This window comes from Phytophthora cinnamomi (genome assembly GCF_018691715.1).
Source record: "Phytophthora cinnamomi strain GKB4 chromosome Unknown Contig32, whole genome shotgun sequence".
Lineage (NCBI taxonomy): Eukaryota > Oomycota > Peronosporomycetes > Peronosporales > Peronosporaceae > Phytophthora > Phytophthora cinnamomi.
In genome coordinates, this window is record NW_027150965.1 from 327,160 (window position 1) to 345,888 (window position 18,729).

At 53.7% G+C, this 18,729-nt stretch overlaps 6 protein-coding genes across 6 annotated transcripts; 3 read left to right on the forward strand and 3 right to left on the reverse strand.

Annotated features, from left to right (window-relative positions):
- Positions 1 to 4,600: 4,600 nt before the first annotated feature.
- IUM83_18543 (Exonuclease mut-7) lies at positions 4,601 to 8,415 on the forward strand (the record flags this gene model as incomplete). Its single annotated transcript, XM_067943549.1, has 12 exons — positions 4,601 to 5,119; positions 5,179 to 5,422; positions 5,490 to 5,542; positions 5,610 to 5,661; positions 5,722 to 5,895; positions 6,040 to 6,248; positions 6,314 to 6,407; positions 6,478 to 6,536; positions 6,601 to 6,690; positions 6,753 to 6,853; positions 6,917 to 7,290; positions 7,367 to 8,415. 12 exons carry the CDS (start codon positions 4,601 to 4,603, stop codon positions 8,413 to 8,415), a joined length of 3,018 nt encoding a protein of 1,005 aa, XP_067792909.1.
- Positions 8,416 to 8,808: 393 nt separating this feature from the next.
- Positions 8,809 to 9,189, reverse strand: IUM83_18544 (Glutathione S-transferase T3-like; the record flags this gene model as incomplete). The annotated part of the gene is made up of 1 exon (XM_067943550.1): positions 8,809 to 9,189. The coding sequence occupies one exon, from the start codon at positions 9,187 to 9,189 to the stop codon at positions 8,809 to 8,811; it is 381 nt and encodes a 126-aa protein (XP_067792912.1).
- Positions 9,190 to 9,465: 276 nt separating this feature from the next.
- IUM83_18545 (WD repeat-containing protein WRAP73) lies at positions 9,466 to 11,316 on the forward strand (the record flags this gene model as incomplete). The annotated part of the gene is made up of 7 exons (XM_067943551.1): positions 9,466 to 9,945; positions 10,009 to 10,109; positions 10,175 to 10,256; positions 10,343 to 10,519; positions 10,590 to 10,804; positions 10,880 to 11,142; positions 11,225 to 11,316. The coding sequence occupies 7 exons, from the start codon at positions 9,466 to 9,468 to the stop codon at positions 11,314 to 11,316; spliced, it is 1,410 nt and encodes a 469-aa protein (XP_067792913.1).
- A 14-nt stretch (positions 11,317 to 11,330) lies between these two features.
- IUM83_18546 (Voltage-gated Ion Channel (VIC) Superfamily) lies at positions 11,331 to 15,418 on the reverse strand (the record flags this gene model as incomplete). The annotated part of the gene is made up of 12 exons (XM_067943552.1): positions 11,331 to 11,378; positions 11,441 to 11,497; positions 11,580 to 12,348; positions 13,618 to 13,647; positions 13,717 to 13,900; positions 13,956 to 14,225; positions 14,304 to 14,337; positions 14,410 to 14,530; positions 14,605 to 14,720; positions 14,786 to 15,062; positions 15,128 to 15,250; positions 15,327 to 15,418. 12 exons carry the CDS (start codon positions 15,416 to 15,418, stop codon positions 11,331 to 11,333), a joined length of 2,121 nt encoding a protein of 706 aa, XP_067792911.1.
- A 540-nt stretch (positions 15,419 to 15,958) lies between these two features.
- On the reverse strand, positions 15,959 to 16,810 carry IUM83_18547 (voltage-gated ion channel superfamily; the record flags this gene model as incomplete). Its single annotated transcript, XM_067943553.1, has 1 exon — positions 15,959 to 16,810. The coding sequence occupies one exon, from the start codon at positions 16,808 to 16,810 to the stop codon at positions 15,959 to 15,961; it is 852 nt and encodes a 283-aa protein (XP_067792890.1).
- A 705-nt stretch (positions 16,811 to 17,515) lies between these two features.
- IUM83_18548 (Replication factor C subunit 5) lies at positions 17,516 to 18,677 on the forward strand (the record flags this gene model as incomplete). The annotated part of the gene is made up of 2 exons (XM_067943554.1): positions 17,516 to 18,123; positions 18,218 to 18,677. The coding sequence occupies 2 exons, from the start codon at positions 17,516 to 17,518 to the stop codon at positions 18,675 to 18,677; spliced, it is 1,068 nt and encodes a 355-aa protein (XP_067792907.1).
- Positions 18,678 to 18,729: the final 52 nt, after the last annotated feature.

Sequence of the window (18,729 nt, forward strand, 5' to 3'; positions counted from 1 at the left end):
CAAGATCCGCCCGCTGTCACAGCTTCTCAAGAAGGAAGCTGTGTGGAATTGGATACCCGATTGCCAAAAAGCATTCGATGCAGTCAAGCGGGGCTTGACTGAGGCGCCGATCTTGGCAGTGGCTGACCAAGATCGCCCATTTCACGTAGTGTGTGACGCATCCGATTTCGCGATCGGATGCGCGTTGATGCAGCACGATCACGAGGGCCGTGATCGTGTCGTCTACTACCAATCGCGTCAGCTGAAGCCAGCTGAGCGCAACTATCCGGTGCATGACAAGGAACTCCTTGCCATGAAATATGCACTCGCAAAGTTCCGAGTGTATTTGCTTGGAAGTAGACCATTTGTGGTCTACACCGACCATGCTTCACTGCGCACCGCAGTGAAGTCGCCACACATATCACAAAGAATGGCGAGATGGCTCTCATTCTTTGCGGAGTATAACTTCCGGGTCGAATACAAACCCGGAAGATTGAATGTGGTGGCCGACGCGTTATCACGTCGGCCGGACTACGCAGAAGCTGCTGACGTCAATGCCATTGACGCCATGCGATCGAGCAAACCCACATCGTCCCTGTTGGACGATGTGAAGGCCGCGTACGCGCACGACGCGGACGCGAAGCTCTTGCTGGCCTATGGCACAGCGCCTTCTGACATGTCCCGTCAGAAGCTGCCCAAGCACCTTCGAGCGCGTGCACACCGCTTTCGTGTGCACGACGGACTACTGCTTTACAATGCAGTCGACGACAACGCGGATCGCGTTGTCGTGCCGAATGACCATGACCTGCGACTCAGGATCATGTACGAGTATCATGATGCCCCGACTGCGGGACATCTCGGACGTGAGAAGACTTACGTCCTTCTCACGCGCGACTTCTACTGGCACCACCAGTATAAGTGGGTGCGCAAGTACATCCGTGCTTGCGAGGTATGCCAACGCGTAAAGCCTGCGCCATTCGCGCAGGCTCCACTGCGATCACTACCGACTCCGTCGGAGTGTTGGAAGTCCATGTCTTTGGACTTCATCCTTGGTCTTCCCCCGGACAGCGGAGGGAATACCGGTGTTGTGGTCTTCGTCGACCGCTTCAGCAAGATGTACCATCTTGCTGCGGTGCCGACAGAAGTGACCGCGAAGCAGACGGCCCGTCTGCTCGTCGACATGGTGTTCAAACACCATGGCATGCCGTCCGACATCGTGTCGGACAGAGACCCGCGCTTCACAGCGCACCTGTGGCAAGAAGTGTTTACACTTCTTGGGAGCCAGCTTTCCATGTCGACTGCGGATCATCCGCAGACGGACGGTCAAACCGAGCGCGTGAATCGCGTGCTCGTCGATATGTTGAAGAGCTACGCTCACTCGTTCCAATACTGGAGCGAGTGCTTATCGATGGCAGAGTTTGCCATCAACAACTCAGTGCATGCCTCGACCGGGCATACACCGTTCTACGGGAATGCCATGCGGCATCCACGCCTACCGAGTTTACTCGGAGTGATGGCTCCCACTTTAAGTGGGGGAGGATCTACGACTGCAATACAGCAGCCGCAGAAAACCGCTGACACTTGCACAGTGTCAGCTGCAACAATGGACAAACCACATGAGTCTGCGCAGGGCGCAGACTCCCCCAACAACAAGGCCAACGACCACGGGTCACATGAAGTTGCTCCAGCTTTCCACGCTTCGAGTACGTCTCGAAGCGATCACGCGCTTGCTTAATCCGATCACGGTAAGCACTCGGCCTCTTGTTGAAGTTTTCAACAAAGGCGTTCCAGCTTGACAAAGTGCCTGCCATTCGGGCACTTTGCTGCGAGAAGAGGTCTTCTTGCTTTGAAACCATCGGAGCTCATGAAAGAGTCCGATGTAGTATCGCGCCTTTGATGCGTTTCCGCATCAAAGTGCAACTCGGCAGCCACAGCGTCATCTTTGATGGCGCTGCATACGTACAGCGGCACCTCATTCGGAGGTACCGAGTTCCCATACCGGTCCGCGATCTCGGACGCGGACGGCATCCATGGATCGCGCGCTGCAGGTGCAGCGCGCGGAGAGCCTTGAGCTTTGACATCACGCGCTGCAGCAGCAGCGCGCGGAGTACTGAGAGCCCCAGCGTAAGCGAGTGGGGGTATCGCTCTCAGTACGCGAACGCTTCGAACTCGAAGCGTCCGATTCGTCCCCTTCACGCGGGCGAACGTTCTTGGCGTGAGGGTCGAGCGATTCGCTCGACACTGAGTCTTTACGCTTTGAGGGCGAGTCCTCCTCGCCCTCCATGTCTTCATCGTCGTCGTCGAAGTCGACGACGTCGCCGTACTTCGCCTTCTGGCGTTCGAAGTAGTCGTCGATGGAGAGATGACTCCCCACCGACTTTGCGGACTTCTTCTGAGGCGCGCTCATCGTTGAATGAGCGCGGATTTCTTCTCCAAACGCGGAGAATTGACGAATGGTCAATTCCAAAAGATTGACGTGCGGGGACCCCGCGCGTCTAACCTTAAGGGGGGGATGGTGTAACGGGGTTACACGCACAAGTGGTTACAAGCCACTTGTGAATTTAACAGATAGGTTATCTGTTAAAAGTTTTAGATACTTCCTCGCCTTGGTGTAAGACACACCAATGGATACATTGAAGTGGACCACCACAAAGAGTGGTCCACACATACCCAAAGATCCTATTGGTAGAAAGCAGCATCTTTCTGCCAATCAGAGTCATGCATATTACTCTGACAGCCAGCCGCTGCCAACCCTTTCATAGATGATAAACAGTTTTTAGCAGATTTTAGAGGAAGATCAATTTACAAGCAATACAGTTCTCATTTTACCTAATCTAAGTCACTTGGAATCCTTTCTTACTTAACTTATATTTGTGTATTCAAATATAATTAACCTAAGTAATTACTAAGTACTTACGCTTCCTCATACACGTTGCGCAACGTGTAAGCTAAAGTAGTGAGTCAAGTTAGACCCACTACAAGCGTCAACAAGAACGGCAAGTGCAAATGAAAGTAATTACCGACCTCCTGCAACTAATTCGGTCGAAGATCGATTAAGCACGAAGCAGCAGCGTGTTCACCTGCGATGGTTTTCGAAAATACTCGGTGACGTCGGGCGGGCAGCAGTTGAAATAGCGGCTAATCTGATTGCCCTCTCGAATGCATGTCAGTGCATTAGTTAATACCACGGCCACGAGAACCATGAGCCCTACTAGAGTCAAAAGAATCTTATGTTTTTTATTCCAGTCCAGGAATGCCCACTTCTGCTTAATGATCGAGAACATCCACTCGATTGAAACCCGGTTCTTGCTCATAATTTTGTTGAACTTCTTCTCTGCGCCACTCGCAAAAACGTCCTGGAATGGACTGCAAAGCATCTTGTCAATCCCATACGCAGGATCACCGTAGATAATGGCACCGAGTTGACGAATATCAGGATGACTTGCTAAGTAGGGCGGCAACTTACTCTCACGAAGCATAGTAGAATCGTGAAGCCGTCCCTCGATCGGCCCAAAAAAGGAGATACACAGGCCTATAAACAATTAGTTTTCGTCAATCAGAGCTTTCGAAACTAAGTTGCAAGCAGTATCGTACCCTCAGGTGTGCAGACCCCTTGATAATTAAGACAGTATCCCCCATTGTGGCCACTGTAGCATACTTTTGAAGGTTTTCTGTAAAGGGGTTACACGCACAAGTGGCTACAAACCACTTGTGATTTTAACAGATAAAATATCTGTTTAGAGTTTTAGATACTTCCTCACCTTGGTGTAAGTCATACCAATGGATACCGTAAATCACGGCGGTCATGTAACGTCGTAAAAAGTCCAATACATGAGCGTAAAAAGTCTCGTAAAAAGTTTTTCGACGCTGAATTTTCTTGTCGCTTTCATCAGAGAGATGGAGAAACGTGTGGCACCCCTATCAGATAGGAAACACCTCCGTGTTGGCGTCGAGAAAACTTTTACGAGACTTTTTACGCTTATGTATTGGACTTTTTGAGGCGCTAGAGTGATGAATACATCGGAGTTGTGCATCAGCTAGACGAGCTGTTGTAGCTCCGCGCACGTGAACCGGTAATCTTCGAGGGAATTTGGATCAGGATAAGAGCTTGCATCGAAGCGAGCATCTGGAATTAGTGGTCGCTCTACATGCTCGTTCTCAGATAGCAGCACGGCTCCGATTTCATCCGCAGTTCTGAGATCGCTAAGCACATGACGCGCAAGCAGCAGAGAGAACGAGGTTCGTGCTCTAGCTGCATGTGGCATGATATTCTTTGTTCTTGGCTAGAAAATGCGTACTACCTGTTGAACTGTGATGAGGAGTCGTTCCAACATCCTGAACGTGTCGAAAGCAAATATGGGAACTTACCGGTTGTCGCTTGCTGGATAGCATAGTAGTACAGCGATTCCAACAACCGACATCTAACACGGCCTTCGAAAGGTCTCTATTGTCTTTTGAAAGGGGCGTGAATCCTTCTCTAACTTAGTTTGTTGCGAAAAACCTAGTGCAAAACATATTTGGTACCTTCACTCACGAATATGCCGTAAGATAGTTGCGTTTGTACCCAAGTGCGTCACTTCAACCCGCTGCCAGTCGCTGCATAAGTGAATCCGCTGTCGTCATGCTGGAGTTGCTGGGGCCGGAGCTGGTGGGGATCTTCCACTCGCGCTGCAATGGGTTGCGACCCAGTACCAGTGGCGCCGCCGCCGCCGAGCTGTGGGCGCGTCGCATCCACTGGGCCTTCTACAGCTCCTCGTCCACGCGCGGCAGCAACAAGTTCCTCGCGCTCGAGTCGACGCTGGTCGACGTATTCGCGCGCCTCGGCCAGGGAAGCGACGCTCAACCCTTCTGGGAGTTCGTGGTGCGAGTGCTGCTGCTTCTGGCGCAGGAGCCGCCGTTCGAAGCTGGTTGCGCCGTCGGCAGCAGCAAGTCAAAGAAGCACGCGGCCCTCGCAGACAAAAAGAGCCCCAAAAAGTGCCAGCCCAATGCGCCGCTGGCGTTTCTGGTGGCGAACGCATTGAGGAAGCTTGTTACCGGAGAAGCAGCCGGCCGACACGCAGAGCTCTGTCGACTTCAAGGCAGGAATAACGAAGCGCTGCGGGCCTTCTGCTCAAATGGACTGGGAAACAACTCGACCATTGTAAGGTCACCGCCAAACCAATTCTCAGCTGCAATGCTAATTGCCATTTTGTGTTGTAGGACCAAAAGCTACTCGTGGAGATGGTGGGGTTGTTCGACATCACGGATATTGATCCTGATCTTGTGCGCAACGCACTGGAGCACCTCCTTGCGTCGAAGAGCCATGCAGCGCTCATCAAGTTGTGCGAGACGTTTGCTAACGTGGATTGGCCATTCGAGACCATCGTGACGAGAATGGTGCAGACGAAAGACTGGACGTCCGCAGAGCTGATAGCGAGAACGTTTGAGCAAGATGGAGATACGGGTACAGATGGTGACGGTGCTTCGTGCGTGGAAACACTTTTTTGATGGGGTTGCCTTGTATCACGCAGCACTCGCCAAAACGTTGATCAACGAAACGATCAATATCCAGGACTTTAAGCGCGTACGCAAATGGTGGCCGCTGCAGTCTGCAACACAAAAAAACTAACACTTTGCTGTTTGTTGCTTAGGCGCATCGATTTGTGTCGAACTTCAATCTCCAGAAACAATATCCGGATATCGGTACGTGCAGCGCTTCTGCCCTGTGTTTATTATGGCAATCTAACTGGTTGATGCCGATAGATGTATTGTACAGCCGTGACGGTCTCATGCGACTCATTGAAACCCAGCGCTGGCAGCTCGCACTTACCTTTGTTGGCCATGACACAATACTTCAAACGGAACTGCTGAAGCAAATGGTCGCTGCCGGAGAATTGACGCGTGCAGATCAACTTGAGAAGAAGATGGCGGCTGCAGGTGTTGACATCTCGCAGATTCTTCATAACCGTCCAGGGCCTGGCGAATTTGGAGAGTCTGGACATCCAAGCCAACATGAACTCGAAAGGGTAGATTATCTCACCCTGACTCTCATGGGTGATAATGTTGTTTTCTGTGATTCAGAGGACGGGGTGAGAGGCGCAATGCAGTACTTTTTCGGGTCGTTTGATTGCCAGTTTCCTGGAGAAAAGGTCAGTGCCAAGCAACTGGTGGGCCTGGATGTCGAGTGGAAGCCTATCAACTCCCGGTCGAAATCAACGGCAGCGGTGGCAAGTATCCTCCAAATTGCCTCGTCGGATCGGGTGTTCATCATCGATCTGCTTGCTCTTCATGTAAGTTGGGCGTGTCCAGTAGGGGTCATTCCTCGCAGAGTTGGCTTACACTGTACGTTATGCAGGACAACAATTTCCTGTTCGACGACTTTCTCTTACGGCTGTTCACATCACTTCGGTGGGTCAAGCTGGGCTTCAGCTTTGATTCAGACTTGAAAGGTTCGATACATCGATGTGTGGGCTCGAACTTCACGTGGTAGATCCTGGCTCACGTTGCGTTTTGTTGCAGTTTTGCATCAAACATTTCCCGAGCGCCAAGCATTTGCTACAGTTTACCCGTTCGTAGATGTGAGTTCTTTCGTATCTTTAATCCGCCATCAACGGAGCACTGACGTAATATTGTTTTCTGCAGTTGAACACATCAGCTTTGAAGTCTTGTGGCTCCTTTGGCACCAGCTTATCGCAATCTGTCCGTCATATTCTGGGGAAACCACTCGACAAGGTGTGAGTTGATTGGGTTCTACAAACGAAATCAATGCTAACGGCAATCTTCCTTACGAATAGCGAATGCAGCTTAGCGATTGGGAACATCGCCCGCTTTCGCAGGACCAACTGACATATGCGGCGTTGGATGCGCTGTGTCTTGTTCAAGTTGCAGAGAAGCTGTAAGTCCAAAAGTTCTTTGCGATCACGATTCCTAGTCTAACGCTTGCTATTATATTGACCAGGCGGAGCCAGGAAAAGGATGGTGACAGCTCATCCTATTGGCTCGAAGCCTGCCACCTCAAGCAAGCAAGCTCACTCACTAAAGCTGAGGTGGCTGAAGCTATTTCGTTACGAAACCAGTACCAAGAAAACTGGCGGCAGAGGTGCTCCTCAGAAAACGAAGTACAACGTGCTACCCCGCTAGTATCGCCCCAAGAGGTCCAGGATATGTGGGAGGAACGAAAAGCTGCCAGAGCGCACGAGTTAGACGCGAGTCTTGATGCGTCGCTGAAATTCTTACCGATGGATCAGATCACCGCGATGCTACAAGACCTCGAGGCCGACACCGACACTCAGGACTTTATCGCGGTGAACAGCATTTGCATTCTTATTGATGGTAAGCAATGGTGATAACTCCGGCATCTGTGCTACTGGTAACTCTAACCTGGGCTTTTGGAATTGGTGGCATTTAGATACGCCGTCAGTGGTGTGTATTGACGCCACACGCAAGCTCGATGTGGCGCAGTTTGCAAGATTCTGCGGTGTTGGACGTCGCCGAGTCCGGCTGGCATCAGCGTCCGAGTGTCGTGACGTTTTTGGGTTTACACCGGGTACGGTGGCACCATTCGGGCACAAGCTATGGGTGCCAACATTCGACAAAAATTCTGCGCAGCCACGGCAAATTGAGGTGTACGGAGACTCGCGCTTACAAAAAGCGCGATACCTTGCGGCAGGGTCCGGATCCCAAGAAGAGGTCATCTGGGTGGAGTCCAAGGCATTCTTCGCTTTGATCAGCATCAAACTCATCGACGGTATCTCAGTTTCCCGTGATTACTCGCGCCCTATGTCACCGAGCCCTCCTGTTGCCGGATCCAATGCTGATGATATTGGCATGAGAATTGGAAGTACCACTGAGTCGGAGCCAACAATCCTCGAATACAAGTTTCTGGTAGACTCCATGGTGACTCAAGTGGGCCGTTGGCTGCGCACAATCGGAGTCGATGTAGTCGCCTGGAACCCTAGCGATGTCAAAAGCACTCGAAACAAGGACCCAAAAAGCATTATGCTTGCGTACGCTGCCAAGCAGAATCGGATCGTCTTGACTCGGGACACGAGCCTTCCTAGCCGCCGCGACGCTGGAGCTTGCTTTGTGCTGTCAGACGATGAGTGCTACAAGCAATTCCGCGAAGTCAAATTGCAATTCGGGTTGCTGGACCTGGTAGACACTCGCTCCTCGCGGTGTGCCCGGTGCAACTCGGACACTTTCTCCCCCATCGACGCCTGCTCCGCTCGAAAGGAAATGTCGGAGCGACTTCGCAAAAAAGTCCCGGACAGTGTCGTCAAGTTTTGGGCTTGTGACGGCTGCGGCCGAATCTACTGGGAAGGTCCCAAGTACACTCCTGCCATGAACCCCGACACGGCGCCGAGTCCAGATGGCCGAGTCGCCTATCGGCCTGTTCCAAGAAAGCGTGTCGCCGGAGACCGCTTCGACCAGCGCCACCTCCCAGACCCGTTGCCGTAAGACCAGCCCTCGATCGTGGCGAAGAGAAGCAGTTGCTGCCAGCGTACGTTGCCTGCATAATACGACTATGTGTTTCGCGCTAGCCCAATCTCCTTCGCTGCTGAGTCTTCTCGAGCTCGTCGACCTCTCTCTCCAGCAGCAGCAACTTCTTCCTCTTGAGCAGTTTGAAGAACCTCGGTGAGTCTTCCGACTGCCGCGCCTCGCTGAACAACCTCATGTTCATCTCTGCCTCCTGTAGGTCGTTGTTGCGCCTCACCTCGCTCGCCAGCCGCCGCAGCTGCTGTTGCTGTATGGGCACCAAATTCACAGGCGGTGGCGTCGCTGGCCTCAAAGCCACACGCCTCGTCTCTCGAGTGGTGCGGGTGGCTCTGCCAGCGTTGGTAGCGCGAGCAGTCACAGTAACAGCAGCTCGAGGCTCTGCTCGAGCAGCTCCGCCGCGTCCGCTTGCGCTGCTCTGTCGCCCTGCAGCGTCTTGAACTTTGCGCAGTGCTTGACGCGCCTCCAGCAGCCCAGGAACTCGAAGTCTCTGTCCGTCGCCTCTGCAAATGCCCCCAGCGCCCTCGCAACGGCCTCCTCCCCCTCGTCCTCCTCGCCCGCCACGCACTCGACGAACGCCGCCACGTCCTTCGCGATGAGTATCCACCGGTCCTGCAGCGCGCGTGCACTCCTGGAGCTCTGCAGCTGGTCGCGCACTGCCTCCCACTTCGTAAGACCAACCGCTGTCCGCGTGGACGCCGTCGCCGCGTCAACGCCCGTCTTCGGCCCGTGCCCCATCCAAAATGGGTTTTGGGTTTTATCAAGCGGACTGGGTTGTATATAATCGCGAAATAAATATCAGAAATAAGTGTTAATTTGAATGATGAAATCATTCTGAATGTTTTCTATTCAATTTGCTAAAACCAGCCACTTACTTAAAGTTCCTGAATGGCTTATAAAATGAATTGGTTGGTTTTAGCAATTTGAATTCAGTAGAAGATATTCAATTTTTTACAGTAATTCCTTTATAAAACCCACAACCAAAAAAAAATTACCCCACAGCAAAATCGACAGATGCAAGCGGAGGTGTCGGCGCCGATGCGGGTCTCGCACGGACTCGTGCGCTGGTCGCCGTGCGGCCGGTACGTGGCGGCGGCCAGCGGCAACCGCCTGGCCATCCGCGACGCGCAGTCGCTGCAGCTGGTGCAGCGCTACTCGACGGCGGACGTGGTGCAGGCCGTGGCCTGGTCCGCGGACTCGCAGCTGGTGCTGACGGCCATGCTCAAGCGCGCCGTGGTGCAGCTCTGGTCGGCGCAGGACGCGTCCTGGAGCTGCAAGATCTCGGAGGGGGTGGCCGGCCTCGTCTTCGCCAGGTGGACGCCCGACGCGCGCCACGTCGTGACGGTGTCCGACTTCCAGCTGCACGCGACCGTGTGGTCGCTGGAGGACCCGGCGGCCAGGAGCACCATCCGCAACCCCAAGCTGGCAGGCGAGGGCCTGAGCTTCTCGGCCAACGGAGAGTTCCTGGCGGTCGCAGAGCGACACGACTGCAAGGTGCAGGACAGACAGAGCAGGACAGGACCGACAGCAGACTGACCAACTGGCTGTGCCTGATAGGACTTCGTCGGCATCTACAGCTGTGAGAGCTGGGAGCTGACGACCCACTTCTCCGTTGAGAGCTACGACTGCGTCGAGATTCTGTGGTCGCCCGACGACGCGTACGTCAGCGTTGAAGAGCTAGTCGTTTTAGGACCGGGTTGTGAGCGATACTGCGTTTTTGCAGGACGATCGCCGTTCGAGATACGCACTTGGAGTTCAGAGTGCTGCTCTACTCACCGGACGGCGCACTACTGGCAAAGTACCAGGTACGATGTACGGAATTATGTAGCGCTTGCTGCTCAGTTCTGTCACTGAGAGGTCCGAGCTTTATTTTGTTCGTCCTACGCTGCAGGCGTATGAAAACGCGTTGGGTCTAAAATCCATGACTTGGTCTGCGTCTGGACAATTCCTCGCGCTCGGTAGCTATGACGAGCACCTCCGCGTGCTGAGCCACATCAACTGGAAGCCCGTCGCGGATTTTGACCATGAAAGCATTGCTGTGACGAGTTCCCACACCAACCAGGCAGCGGTGAGTGTTCCAACTGGAACGGATAGCATGTGACATGGGCTGATCGTGGTCATACTATTTTCCGCTGTAGGTTGAATACGAAGAAAACTTTGCCGATGCCAACGTCATGGACAGGCCGCAAGGCAAGCGCGTCACGGTGATACAACGGAGCTCCTCGCTTCTGTCCAACTCGTTGCAAGCAGCATCAGCCGCAGCTCAAGCTGCGGGTAGGAAAAAGGCCCGCGGCATTTGCTTTGTAACGCGTGATCCACCGTTTTCCGTCCGGACGATTTTTTCCGATCCATTGTGAGCCTTATTACTTGCATCGTGTCGTGAAGACGTGATCAAACTAACCATCACTACATTGTTTGTCATCTGTAGGGCGGAAAATCCCAAGATCGGTATCAGCCGCGTCGTGTGGAGTACTGACTCGGCGTTTATCGCTACTAGAAGTGACCAGATGCCGTACAACGTCTGGATCTGGCGAACAGAAAGTCTCACACTGCACTCAGTCGTGTCGCTGTTAGAGGCTGTTCGAAGCTTGCGATGGGACCCGGTTCAAGCTCGTCTTGCGATAACATCAGGACAGAATCATGTACACCTTTGGACTCCCGAGGGTATCTCCTGGATTGACATACCAAATGGTACGATCTCACTTTCTTTTCCACTGCCTCGATGCTAGTTCATGACTAACCGAAGCTGCGCTGCAAATCGTCACAAACGCAGAGGATTTCCAGGCATTTGGTCTACAGTGGGCCCCTTCCGGAGATGCTATCATCGCGGTTGACCGACTGGAGTTTTGCACCATAACACTTTAATCCATGTCCCCGACTTACTGTCCATTGGTGGTAATATCAATACGAGCATCTCTCACGTTCACCTGATTATAAAAAGGAAATCTTGTGGGGTGATAAGTTCGTCTCCTGGTGGGTTTGTTAGAACAAATTGTGGCGACGTGCGGGTGCTAGCACTTCGATAAATGCCCAATGTCATAATGCTCTGTTCAGGTAACAAGCAGCAGGTAAGAAGGTAAACGCAATAGTGTGGACGGCCAATACAGCAGAAAATAAAGAATGCGTACCTCGTGAAGCAACCCTTCTACCAGCAGTGCGTAAGGACGGAAATGGTACCTCTCGGGCGCTGGGATCTGTGTCAGTCGATGTCGCGATCTCTGCACTCGGTTCGGCATCTTCATGCTCATATTACCGCTAATCACTAATTGGGTGACCATCTCGATCATGAGCTGCTGGTTTGAGCACGATCCCATAAGTGCATCCATGAAATTCGAGAAGTAGATGTGTCCCGATGTGTAAAGCGGGCTGAAGAACGAACTGTCAATAAACTTAACCTCCTTGAGCAGGTCGCGTTGACGAGACTCATTCGCTGCTACCTTTTCGTCATATAGAGACCCACTGCGATCGATGAGGAACTTGACGTTACTCGGGCGAATCATCTCGGCGACGATGAAGGGTATGGGTCTCGTCTCGTTAATACCATTAATCTGTAATCGAGACAACTCGTTCTGCAGTGCTTCGCTAATAAAACGGTGAGTGGTGATAGCGTCAACGTCGGCCATGTTTTCGTCCATGTTCTCCTGATCGTTCTCAACATCCGTGCTGCTAGTACTCTCCATTCCACAATACGACATGATCAAAATACTGCGTGCGTGAAACATTCGTGCCGTATGAAATACGTGCATACTGAGAGGAGAGCCACGAACGAAGTAGAGACGGTCGTGCAGTTGATGTGCCATGAAGTCCTTCTCCGTCAAAGTTCGCTGCGTGATGAACACTATGCCTGAAACCTTTTCATTGAAGTCTGACAGGTTGGCAAGGAAGTCCTCGTAATTGCTGGGTATCCCACAGACGACGAAGTGGTCATTCAGTGTTATTGGAGGAGGATCTCGACGGAAACACAACGACAAATGGCGGATGCGCGATCGGAGGTTGCCGCTAGCAGCCACCGAAGCCCGCGTGAGTGGGGCGGGCTCCCAGCTCGATGGGTGGTAATCATCCTCTGCTTCACCCAGTTGCTGTGCCGCCGCGAGGTCAACGAATGGCGGGCCAGGGAATGAAGGACCTGCAAGAACATTACTCGAAGCAGTTGGTTCCTCCACCAGTGATTTTCGAGGTTCGCTTGCAGCCAAGTCTAAAGTGCTTGGACTTGGCGTTGGGACTGGTGTTTGACCCGAAGACTGACTCGTAGGCAAGGTTTTGTCACTCGACTGCTCCGTAATGCTACGCGTACTGCGCTCTCTGGCACTCCTGGCACTTCTGGCACTTCTAGCGCTTAGCGGCATCCTACTTGATAAAGGCTTAACGATAGGGTCCTTTGTTCGGCCACTCGGTGCAGTTGCTTTTTTCACAAGCTCAGCCGGAGTTAAAGCAATGACAGGAATAATAGGCTTGGGTGGTTTGTGGTCTGGTGTTTCTGATGGGTCTAGAGGATTTCCCAAGGAGTAATTCTGGTCCATTGCGAGTTGGCTCAAGTCTGTGTGCGTCCTCGAAAAGCGGCAGGCATCCAGACGATTTTCTTCTGGGGTGCCTAGCACATTGTTGTCTTCGCTCGCAATCACAGCTTCACTTGGTTCGTCTTCCTCTCGATCGACCGGAGCGATCTTTTCCAGATTGTGGGTGGAAAACATGCTCATTCCAAAGCTTTTTGTAGAAAGCAGTCGCCTCGTATGCATTCTCACCACAGCCTTCTCCGGGGTTGCGCTGGTTCGACGATCGCGACCAAAACCTACAGATACGCGGCGTCCAAAGGGCATTTTGTGCTCGATCGCGGCAGTCAACATATTGGCCACTGTTCGGATGTTGCGATTATCACTGACGCCAAGAGATGCCGGTGCAATATCAGGGTGCCGCACAAACACAGCTGGTGTCAATTTCTCAATTTTACTTGCGGTGTCATTTCCTCGGCCGATAAAAAAGATACTCAAGAAGTTTGCGTCTGACAACTCCTCATCAATCGGGTAGACGGTGGCTGTGTCTTCAACCGTTCTCAGACCAACGACGGGAATACCAAATTCACGATACAGCAGCACAGCAAGAGAGCGATACGAGGACATGTTCAGAAGAAATGGTGGGAGCGCAGCTTCACATATCTTCTGCTCACACCCGGAGAGATAATCCGACAGCCAGTATCCCCTGATAAACATAACCCAAATCCTAAAATCAGTTCAACGTCCACGCATTTGATTGGCATCTCTATCGTACCTGCACTCCTCCGCGTGGCTAAACTTCTGAATGAGGTTCCCAAGAAATGGATTCAGGCCTCGGATCCATAAGCACTTGCCGAAAAATGCCAATTTCAACTGCTCCAAGCATATTACCGCAGTGGCTCCTGAAATGTGAAAGTGTCGCGTGTTGTCGAACTTGGATACTTGAACATGCAGTGGTGCTAAACATACACCGTTTGTTAGATTTAAAACAGAAATCAGACGCTGAGCACCTACCATGCCGATTGTTCTTGCGCACTGAGCACGTGATCAGGTTGGCCGCCGTATCGTTTTGATCCAGTGTGTCGCTGTGCTTTTTCACCATGACAAAACAAAATTCTGCTGACGGCGCAGCAGCGCGTTGAAGGTCCGCAGCTACCATAGCTGATCCCTGAAGATAAATCACTCGCTGCTCGTAGTCCGGGTGGAGGAGAACTCGTCGTAAATCATTGGATGGCAGGGTGGGTGCAAGGATGACAACTTTTCGGCGCGTTCGACGCTCTTCGTCTTTGTGTAGCCAATTGTGAAGAAAGAAGAGTAAGGCCCCATTTTCCACTTCACCGCAGAGAAGTACGTGCTGCGTACTTCTATCCGGTATATACTTTTTATCAAACGCTGTCTGCATCACCACCGCCACCATGAGTTTGTTAGTTTAGCAAATTGAACTCCGATATGAAGGCGACTCATTTACCTCCCGACTGAGGATGTACGAATAGCCACTAATTTGAAGAGGAATCAGCGATCCAGCAAAAAAGATCAACCCGACATCAAACGCTTTGCCAATACTAGATTTTGGCGCGACATCTCCGAATCTGCATTAAAGACGTAGCACATTAGTTGTCACCATGCTTTCACGTGGCTGTTTATACCCACATGAACTGCGTACCCAACTGTTGTGATTGTAATGCATACAAAATAAATGGCATCTAGAAACGTCATGTCTTGGCAATTTTCACCTGAAACTTGTGTTCCCTTGTATGCTGGATCACAGTATTCAATAGACTTGACCATACCAAGATGACATGAGTTTCGTCACGAGGTATCGTAGCAACCATGAAGCACCTTACCTGCATGAACATGGCTGCGCAAATGATGACGCACGATGTTGTCAGGCAGATCAATAGGCCTTGTCGAAGCTTGGCCGATTTCGCAAGCCGCAAAAGTCGATAAAACTGTAGTAACCGCATCACCCGCAGCATCATAAGCAATCGGAATGCGTAGGTGTTGGGCTTTGTATCCGTCGATCCCGTTATAAATTCCACCAGAAGCGGTAGCACGCAGATGATCTCTACAACGGATAACCAATGAAGCAGAAAACTCTTGCGGTTGCTTGCTGAATAAAATCTACGGTGGTCATAAATGACATATTAATATCCAACCATGACATTCTCGTCGTGAGCTTGACTTACCTGAGGCCAAGGTTGATCAATGTCGCTACCAGATTAATTGTGTCGATTACGAGGTACTCCGTCGTGAAAGCTGTATCGGGGTTATTCCAGTTTAACTTTGTCATGGCAATCACCATTACAAAACTGTGTGGCGAATTCACCGAGTCAGCAATTCCAAAACACAACTGCATCAATACCCCTTTCAGAAGCGCTGGCTCACCTTAGCAGACACTGTGCTACATCCAGCACGATACCGACTTCGGAGTCGTGTAAATTCCTTTCGATCCACTGACGCCGGCTTTCGCCCTTCATCCTCCGCTTCACACTCCGCCGCATTCTTTTGGCCGATCGCCGTAGCAGATCTTGCACTACTGGGCGTTTCCATTTGGGAGTCTCGTGCATCACGACCCGCATCGAGGGCTGTATTGGGACGACGCTCGCGGCTCGGCTCTTCCTCTTCAGGGGCCAAGAGAAAGATGCAGCAGTAGGAACATGCGCTAGGACGACCGGCCCCTTCGATCGCGACAAGGAATCACGAGGTAGAGGGCGAGAAATCTCGACTGCTCAGGCACAGATCAGCACGGCGATGGAGGCGATCTCGTCGTCCACGTGCCGGTCTGCTGCCTGCACACGAATTCTATCGCCAGACGCAGCAGCGCGTGCGTTGCATGTACTTCCCCGATTTAGCCGGCGGTTGAGCCGCGATGGCGTTGAAGCGACCAAAACTGTCAATTCTTGGTCCGCGCTGCCAGTCGTCGGCGTGGGCGCACTGCGCAGGCACCGGCGACTAATGTGCAACTCGAATATATTTAGTGGCCCTGCGCCTACCTGTCATGGAGACTACCGTCCGGTTTACGCGTCCTTCGGCGCCGTCTTCGCCGCGTCCGTCGCGTCCTCGATCGTCTTGGGCGCCTTCTCCTTGGACTCCTCGCTGGCCGCCATCTTGGCCTGCTGCAGCGCGCCGGTCACGTACTCCACCGAGCTGCTGACGAGCCCGACGCCGCGGCTCACGAGGTCCGTGCCCAGGCCGCCCGTCACCTTCTCGTCCACCTTCATGGCCGTGGCCGACACGCCGAGCGCGCGGTCCAGGTCCGAGACCTTGCCGGCCACGGCGCCCACGACGCCTGAGACGGTGCCCACGACGCCGTAGCGGCCGTCCAGCTCCTCGGCCTTGCCCACCACGCCGCCGGCGACCACGTAGGCGCCGTAGCCGGCGCTGAAGAGCGTCTCCTTGAGCTGCTCCAGGCTCGAGCTGCTGCGCTCGCGCGTGGCCACCACGATGTGCTCGATGGACGTGGACACGGAGCTCGTGGCCGACGACACGCCGCCGCGCACCGAGTCCACGGAGCTCGTGACGCTGGCGCGGAAGCGGTCGTCGTAGCTGCGGCCGCGCTCCTTGAGCCCGTCCAGCGCCTCCTGCACCCTGCCCAGCGACGCCTTGGCCGCGTCCACGACGGGCGCCGACGAGCTGCGGGACTTCTGCTTGAGCGACTCGCCCAGCTCCTTCAGCTCGTCCACCGACGAGTGCGCGCGCTCGATGGCCGCCTGCAGGTAGGACGAGGCCGTCTCCGAGACGCTGTACTGCGCGTCGTACTCGGCCAGCCGGGCCTTGAGCGTGGCCAGGTACGACTTGGTCTCCTCCGCGCCCTTGTGAATCTGCTCCTGCAGCTTCTCCAGCTCCTGCGGCTCCGTAGCGGTCGCCATGGCTTTAGTAGCTGCTGCTGCTCTCGCTGCTCGTTCGTCTCTGATCCGGTTCAGGAATGCCCGAAACGAAGATGGAAATCGACGCGGCCGGAGAAAAACACGGCAGAAACCTGTGGGAAGAAGTAGTACAAGTGCTATCCGGATAATTGAATGAAGGATATACCAGTCTGGACCTGTATGATATCATAGTGTAACACGTATCCGTCTAAAATTACCACTTGATGATTCACAAAACAGATCCGAAGCAGACCGAGGCCTTGTCGGTGCACGCAGGCAGCTCGCTCGAACTGCAAGTGTGACGTTGCGGCCCCCGCGAATGTAGTCACGGCCGTGGTCGCTTCAGGTGCAGTACGTCACTGCCTGATGGCAAACCGTGTAACGAATGCTCGCTACGATGCGAGCATTGCTCAACCTGGCTTGAAGTCCATTTCCGAAGCACGCGGCGAACGGAGACGCGTGATCGTTAGTGGCTACAACTTCAGGTAGGTACGTACTTGGTGTCTGTAGTTTTGCAGGTCGCTCCACAATGGCGGTAATAAAGACAGCCGGAAGCCTCTTCATGTATAATGTCTAACGCCCCGGACGCTTGTATCGATACAAGTTGTTGCAGTTTTTTATCGAGCGGACTGCCATTGGCCGGCATTTCCGCCAATGGCCGGTCTCCGCGCCAAACGCCAACCACTATCGCATCGGATACCAGTCGAGATGGCGGACGTGGAGATGAAGTCGGCCGAGGAGGACGCGGCGCCGGCCTTCGAGGGCATCTCAAGCCGCAACCGGTCGACGGAGTCGTGGCCGTGGGTGGAGAAGTACCGGCCGTCGTCGCTGGACGACCTGATCGCGCACCGCGAGATCATCTCGACGCTCAACCGCCTCATCGACGCGCAGAAGCTGCCGCATCTGCTGTTCTACGGGCCCCCGGGCACGGGCAAGACGTCCATGATCATCGCGGCGGCGCGGCGGCTGTACGGCAAGAACTACGGCTCCATGGTGCTGGAGCTCAACGCGTCGGACGACCGCGGCATCGACGTGGTGCGCAACCAGATCAAGGAGTTCGCCGGCACCAAGAAGCTCTTCAGCCAGGGCGTCAAGCTCATCATCCTGGACGAGGCCGACTCCATGACCAACGACGCACAGTTCTCGCTGCGCCGCGTCATCGAGAAGTACACGAAGAACGCGCGCTTCTGCCTCATCTGCAACTACGTGAGCAAGATCATCCCGGCGCTGCAGTCGCGCTGCACGCGCTTCCGCTTCGCGCCGCTGGACGAGAGCCAAGTGGGCGGCCGCGTCAAGCACATCGCGCAGCTCGAGAAGTACGTCGTTGCAGCGGGGGGAGAGTATATGCGTGGAGAGAGTTCTAATTTGCGTTGTTGTTGTCGTCGATCTACTGCTGCTACTGTCCGCCAGGCTGAACATGACCGAGGACGGGTTCAAGGCTATTCTTCGGCTCGGCCAGGGCGACATGCGGCGCATCCTCAACATCCTCCAGGCCACGTCCATGGCCCACGACGTCGTCAACGAGGCCAACGTATACCTGTGCACGGGCAACCCGCTGCCGAAGGACATCGAATCGGTGACCCAGTGGCTCTTCAACGAGAACTTCCCGACGGCCGTGCGCAAGTGCGCCGAGATGCAGAAGCTCAAGGGCTACGCTACCAGCGATATCTTGCAGGACGTGTACCGCTACACCACGGAGTTGGAGCTGCCGCCGCGGTGCCGCATGTATTTATTCGACGAGCTGGCCAAACTCGAGCACCGCCTGTCGAATGGCACCACGGAGGAGCTGCAGTTGTCCTCGCTAGTTGCTATCTTCGCCATCGCGCGCGAACAGATGTCTGGTGCGGTTGCTGCCTCCGCTGGAGCATAGAGTCGCAGCGAGGGCCAAGAAAAATGAGCTTACAGGCTCAAAATCGAGCAAC